The 7,500-nt window shown below is 46.3% G+C and overlaps 1 protein-coding gene across 1 annotated transcript in view; it reads right to left on the bottom strand.

The window, feature by feature from the left end:
• Positions 1-7,500, bottom strand: part of sema3d (sema domain, immunoglobulin domain (Ig), short basic domain, secreted, (semaphorin) 3D) — a 93,456-nt gene that overhangs the window by 55,346 nt on the left and 30,610 nt on the right. Inside the window, exon 3 of the mRNA XM_063197286.1 lies at positions 6,706-6,866. Within this exon, the coding sequence (XP_063053356.1) occupies positions 6,706-6,866 (161 nt within the window). The remainder of the gene's footprint in view (positions 1-6,705; positions 6,867-7,500) is intronic.

The following is a 7,500-nucleotide window of genomic DNA, read 5'->3' as shown; positions in this document are numbered from 1 at the left end:
CATGTGTGTGTGTGTGTACCAGACAGTGCATTTGTGGAATGTGTATGTGTGTATTATGTGTGCCTGTGTATTATGTGTGTGCATAGGCATGTGTGCCTGCGTACATGTGTGCGTGTTGTGTATCCGCCTATATGTGTGGGCGTGAGTGTGTAAAAGGAGGGCACTGTATCACGCTCGTGCTCGGTGCGCACACATGTGTTATAAAAAGCTTAGCTTCTTAGCATGCAACGACCATGACCCCTGACCCGAGAGCCAAGGGAGCCGTCTCCACATGTACGCTGCTATCCCACCATGCCCTCTGATTACACACGATCATACATGCGCTCGTGAGCCGACTTTGCGGCACTTGCGCTTTGAAGCAGCAAAGCACAAAACAAGCACCTGACAGAACCAATCCTGCTTTACCTTACTTCTTTATTATAATTCTATCCCTCTCTCTCTTTCTTTCTTTCTTTCTCTCTCTCTGTCTGTCTCTCCCTCCCTCCAGCATTTTTTTTTGCTTTTTCATGTTCTCATGACTGTGCACATGTGTTAACACGGGCCAGATCCCCCAGGTCCATTAGATGTAAATGGTAAGTATCGGAATCCCAGTTACTAATTAAATGCTTAAGGCATGACACCAACCATTGCTTTTGAGAAAATATCTGCTTTCTACTGTATATTTGTCACAAAACATCCAGTATTTGCCGGCAACAACATGGTCTGATGTTCAAGCAACACTTAACTTTTGATTTTGTCTTCAATTTCTAAGCAGCATCTCCCAAACCTTTTCTTTTTCTCTGAAGAAATACATACATTTAAACTGTATTACAGCCTCAAGGCCCACAGGGGAAACTATACATAATTTTTCCCAAACATTACACAGTCATATGTGCGTATGATTAAAAAGGGGAAGTAAATGAAGGCACTCATGCCAGTGTTCCCAGACATGTACCTTACAGAGCTACGACTTGAATCAACAACTAATTATGCAATAAAAACTCATTTGTTGTCCAGCCTGCTTATAAACTTAAAGGTGAGATTTCTCAAGAGTGCCATGCATGAAGTTAGACATAGTTTGCAAAACAACTCACTTGCTCTAGTAGGCCTACTCCTTGAAATATTCCCCTGACCTCATCATAAGCATGCCAACGCCCCCTAAACTCATCAAATGCAACGCCAATGCTCCCCACCCAACAGCATGATGCAGATTATTAAAACAGCACAGCCTATTTATAATAATTTTCTGGTCGCTGTTATTTAATATGTTATTTGATCATTATACAACTTTCGAGAGTGATCTGAGAACGTCAATTCACTTTGAATGGGCCTTCCCAACCTCCCACATTTGTGATCAAGTGCCCTCCCCTCTCAGCTGTTTCGCTCTAAAAACCCTCCACGGGCTGTCTAACACCCCCCGAGGGTGCTGTAGTTCCCCCATTGAGAAACACTACTCTACAGGTTGGAAGTAGAACTGTCCTTTAGTCGACCTATAGAGAGATGGGTACATATTCCAAATTCATCTCCGGCATTGCCTTTCAGACTCTGTTGCGAGTTGTTGAAGCGCTAAATCGATTTTGGAAAGCTGCTTTAACCTGAAAAAGATGTGCAGTGTTTCTTGAAATGCCAAAGGCGTGACAACCACTGATGCGGTGAGAAAAACATCTCATCTGTCTTCTCCTGCCTGACAAGACAACATGTGTGCTGTGCACGACAACAACACATGTGGTGTTTGATGGAGTACGAACCTCCTGTCCTAATGGAAGAGTCTGGACTCTGACGATTACACAGGCTGTCAATTTGCTTGCGCTAATAAAAGAAGTCTGGAAGATTAATCAACGGATAGACACTGGGTGTGCTTCAGTGTCCCTCCCAAAGACGTTTCGTTCTTTGGTTTGCCCTAAAGTTTGAAAGCAGGCCTGTCTATAGAGAGACAGTTATACATCCTTTCAAACTCAAACATCCTTGGTACTCAGTACAGTCCGAGTCCACGCAGTGTGAATTATTGCGAACATAGGGAACTACACGTTGTTACAAACAAAACCCGAACTTACACATAATTTTTTAATGTTAATTGCGTGGGAGAGACCTGTGGTGTGAGAAACAAAAATCTGGTTTCTTTCTGTCTTGACAACATGTATTCAGCGAGCGGTGTCAACACAAATGCTTTTTTTTATTACGCTATACCTCCCTCCTGGCCTGATGTTGAAATGGGGCCCCGTCTCTCCTTGGCACAGCACGGCATTAATGAGAGAGGCAGAACGAACGAGAGGAGAGGAGAGGAGAAGAGAAGAGGAGAAGGGTGTAAACGGAGTGACGTACGTGAAAAAAAGAGGAGAGGGAAACAGAGAGGGGCCTGTTTAACAAGAGATGCTGTCCGTCTAGAAGTTTCTCATTCTCTCACACACAACATGGACTCACATCTCACATGCTCACACACACACACACACACACACACACACACACACACACACACACACACACACACACACACACACACACACACACACACACACACACACACACACACATACACACACACACACACACACACACACACACACACACACGCTGAGTGGACACACACACACACGAACACGAACACACACACACACACACGAACACACACACACACACACACACACACACACACACACACACACACACACACACACACACACACACACACACACACACAAAACAGAGCGAGAGAGACAGAGAGAACGAGAGGCACATTGGAAGTATCCCAAGGAGATGCCAGTCCGATCCCAGTCAAGTGCACAATGGCTCTGTCAGTATGATTTTGCTCCTATCGGGGCCACAGGGCTCAGGGAGCCGACACAATGAATAAGGAGCCCCGAGTCTATCAGCGCCTCTGTTTCCGTACATCAGATGTCACCCCCCCACACTGTGCCTTTGTGGCCTGCCAAGAAGGGGCACTGCATGTGGGGATGGAAGAGTGTGTGTGGAGGAGTGTGTGTGTGTGTGTGTGTGTGTGTGTGTGTGTGTGTGTGTGTGTGTGTGTGTGTGTGTGTGTGTGTGTGTGTGTGTGTGTGTGTGTGTGTGTGTGTGTGTGTGTATCGGGTTGCCTGCCTTTATTACTCAGACCGATGGATCCTATACGTATAAGAGTGTATTTTGTTTGTGTCTTTGTTCACTTTCCTTTAGTAGTCTGAAAGATGGATACTGTGTAAGTGTCTCTGTGTGTATGTGTGTGTGTGTGAGAGAGAGAGAGAGAGAGAGAGAGAGAGAGAGAGAGAGAGAGAGAGAGAGTGAGACAGAGACAGAGAGAGAGAGAGAGAGAGAGAGAGAGAGAGAAAGAGAGAGAGGCCTGTGTGAGTGTGTTTCCGTGTGTGTGTGCGTGCGTGCTTGAGTGCGTGAGTATGTGCGTGTGTGTCGCTGTCCCTGTGTATGTGGGTGTGTGTGGAACCCCAAGACGCTGTGACTGGCATGTGACCAGCGAGTCAAGAGTCTACCTTCCTCATCCACCCCCTCCCCCCCCCCCCTCCCCCCTCCCCTTCTTGTGGCTGTCGGCACAGTGACAAGTGATTGACAGGTGTGAGGGTGTGGGGACATAGATGCCCTGGGCCACGTGACAGCCTCTGTAAGGCGATGGCGTGGGAATCTCCAGACGTGTCTCTCATCCTCTTCCTCCCTCTCGTTTTTTTTTTCTTCATCCCTTGCTCTCTGTGTCTCTGATTCTCTTGCCCTCTTTATCGCTTGCTCTAGTTCTATTTATTTGTTTTGTCTAGATGTCTGTGCGTGTGTCCGTGTGTGTGTCCGTGTGTGTCCATGTGTGTCCGTGTGTGTGTCCGTGTGTGTCCGTGTGTCCGTGTGTCCGTGTCCGTGTGTCCGTGTGTGTGTGTGTGTGTGTGTGTGTGTGTGTGTGTGTGTGTGTGTGTGTGTGTGTGTGTGTGTGTGTGTGTGTGTGTGTGTGTGTGTGTGTGTGTGTGTGTGTGTGTGTGTGTGTGTGTGTGTGCGTGCGTGTGTTTGTCTGCCTCTCTGTTAGTGCACATGCTTGTGACCTCATACGCATCCATCTATATGTTCACTTCCAACGCAAACAAACCAGGAAAATGCTCTTGCTCCATTCACATCCCTCAAATCCCTCACATATATTCACTGGTAGTGGCATAGACTGTAGACAAAATCGAAAGCTGTTGAAACTGGGGTACTTAAAGATTAATCTTTAACCCTTACTAAAACACAGGCATGGGAAGTTCTGTTAGAATCAGGGTTTTTCATGAACATTCCGATTACATTGGAGAGAAACATGTTGGCTGTGCTCCTCTCAGCGAAAGCACAAAATGTTTGGTACAATTATTTAAGCATTACGTAGCGGTTAACCTTCACATAATGTTTCCAAAGTCTATTCGGATTGGCTCATGACATAGTAAGAGGGTGAAAGAAGCTAGGACCAGACCTTGTCTCTGAATTTGGAACAGGACTCAGTTCCACTGAGACGCTAAGAACAACAACAAAAAAACTAGTCACTCAATATTGCTTCAAGTCGTTTTAATCCACCTTGAAAAATGATCTGTCATCGATACTCAATAAATATGCAAGGTACTGTATGAGTCTGCACCGCCGCATTGTAGGTCACATGGGCCAAAGTATCACCTTAAGTGCAAATGTAATGAGCAAGGTATCGGGCCGGCTGATCTAGAAACAGTAGCCCAGCCCCAAACTGTCAACGTCTTTTCCTCTCCGGCTCACTGTCACTGCTCTGTGTTTATTTGAACAGAGTCCATTAGGATGGTTTAATCACCACTATCTGCGGAGCAGACCTAACCGCCAGAGCAAGCAAAAAGGCAACATTATCTGAACTTGATGGGGAAGTTTAAAACAACGAGATAAAAATCAAATGAGCTTTTTTTAGTAAGCTCTCAGATGGAGACCAGCTGCGCAAATAGAATCCATGTATGCAGTCCGAGCCATACATGTAATACTTTAGGTCTGTAATGGAGAAATAGGTACCAATGTATACAGCGAAGTCTGAGAGAGAGAGAGAGAGAGAGAGAGAGAGAGAGAGAGAGAGAGAGAGAGAGAGAGAGAGAGAGAGAGAGAGAGAGAGAGAGAGAACATGGGGGAGGAGAGAAGGAGTGAAAAAGAGAGATCAAGAGAGTTAGAGAAATGCCGTAATTCTAGCTATAAGCCAAGATTTAAAAACAGGCACCCTGCCAATCAAAGCAAGGTACTTAACTTATTAACTCTGCACCAAAACAGTTAAACAACTCTCTCTCTCTCGCTCTCGCTCTCGCTCTCTCTCGCTCTCGCTCGCTCTCTCTCTCGCTCTCTCTCGCTCTCGCTCGCTCTCTCTCTCGCTCTCTCTCTCTCTCTCTCCATGTTAACAGTACTTCTCAATATCTCTCTCACATACATACTTACACCCTCCCCCACAAGCTAACACACTTCGGAAGAACGCATTTTGTATATACACAGATAAAATCACAACAAGTGGCTCTTTTGAGCAAAGTATGCCGACTCCTGTCAGTGTTGACAGTATTTTTGTAAAATGTAGCCATGAATCCCAATGAAATGGAAGCCAAATAACACATTAACCTCCAAACAGTGCCATCTGGAAAGTGCACAATCTAATCTGAACGTGTCAAAAGTTGTAAACAAACTGAAATCCCTGCAACTAAATATTCAATGGGCCAGATTATGTTGTGTGTGGTCAATTGGTTGGTTTATTTTGACTGGAACGTTTTTTTCTTCAATGCTGAATAGGTGTTGATTAGGAAAAACACCCATGACCGAAATGGACACGGACACCCACCGCGTCGTTAACTCCCAAAAACACCTCCAAATAGTTGAGGTGCTTGGGATGTTTTCTGAGGCCGTGCATGAGTGTGCACGCAAGGAGAGGCGAAGCAAGGCGGGCAGGGCTCCGCTGAGATGCGGAGGCATGACTGAGCTTTCACAATGTTTTAATTGATTTCAATTCAAGGTTTCCATAGGTTTCAATCCCAAACAGTTCCAAACATGTGCCCTCTATGACAAAGTGCATGTGTGTGTGTGTGTGTGTGTGTGTGTGTGTGTGTGTGTGTGTGTGTGTGTGTGTGTGTGTGTGTGTGTGTGTGTGTGTGTGTGTGTGTGTACGGTATGCGTGTGCATGCCTGTGCAGGTGTTGTGTATGTGTGTGTGTGTGTGTGTGTGTGTGTGTGTGTGTGTGTGTGTGTGTGTGTGTGTGTGTGTGTGTGTGTGTAACGTGTGTGTGTGTGTGTGTGTGTGTGTGTGTGTGTGTGTGTGTGTGTGTGTGTGTGTGTGTGTGTGTGTGTGTGTGTGTGTGTGTGTGTGTGTAAGCATTTAACGTAAATGTGTGTGGGAGTGTGTCCGTATGTGTGTGTGTGTGCGTGTGCGTGTGCGTGTGCGTGTGTGTGTGCATGCTAAGTGTCTATTATGTGCATGTGTATGTGCCAACGGTGTCCATTTATGTACAGGCTGTGTATGGATTGGGAGTGGGAGAGTGTGACTGGATGATTTACATCCGTGTGGGCTTAGTACGTGTGTGTACATGTGCGGGTCTCTGTCTCTGTGTTTACATGTGTTAATACACAGCCAAAAATTTGGCCAGGCCTGAGACAAAATCATCTGAATGCCCCCCTCCCTGCCCAATACCAATAAAGAGGAGCCAATTCTTGCAAGAGCCCCTCGCCACAGGCCCTGGACAGCTGACCCCTTTGCCCCACCTGTCTGTGTCTGTGTGCACATCATATGCTTTACCTTCCTGGGCTGCACGTTGAGGTTATCTGGGTTGAGATAGTAGACGTGGTCCCGGGCCCCCAGCAACAGTCGGCCCCTCTCCTCGTCCAGCAGCAGGGTGTGGGAGTGCAGGGACTCCCCCAGGCCCTGGAACAGCACCACGCTGCCCGAGTGCAGCAACTCTGTATGGGATAACGGAGACACACAAACACACACGGGCAGAGTCAATGTGAGACTGGTTATCACAATATGAATGCAAGAGGCAGGGCCGCTGACAGCTTTGGCTTTGCCTTGGACAAAGTCATCTGAATGGGCCCCCACCCAATACATACGATATAATGAGAAACCAATTCTGGGCCCCCTCTCTTCTTGGGCCCAGGACAATTGACCGTTTTGTACCCCCCGGTCGTCTTCCCTGGCCAGAGGCAAGAGAGATTGTTGCAGTGTTATGTTGCAAGCCAGACCAAGAGAGAGAGAGAGAGAGAGAGAGAGAGAGAGAGAGAGAGAGAGAGAGAGAGAGAGAGAGAGAGAGAAAGAGAAATATGGAGAGTGATAGTGAGAGAACAGAGAGAGATAGATAGCAGGAGGGATTGAGACACACAAATGCAGGCAGAGCCAACAGGAGACCGATTATCACAATATTAACAGAGAGAAATTGTTGCAATATTATCTTACAAGAGAAACAGATAGAGTGACAGACAGAGAGATAGACACAAGGCAGAAGTTGTTTTCAATGTAATATCATCTAACGAGTTAGACAAGAGATTTTATCCATAAATACATTATAATCTTATTACACCCTTAGTGTCGTTTATT

The sequence above is a fragment of the Engraulis encrasicolus genome, chromosome 4, assembly GCF_034702125.1.
Source record: "Engraulis encrasicolus isolate BLACKSEA-1 chromosome 4, IST_EnEncr_1.0, whole genome shotgun sequence".
Taxonomy (NCBI): Eukaryota; Metazoa; Chordata; class Actinopteri; order Clupeiformes; family Engraulidae; genus Engraulis; species Engraulis encrasicolus.
The sequence above is the reverse complement of the archived record's forward strand: the minus strand, read 5'-3'. Positions and strand labels throughout refer to the sequence as shown.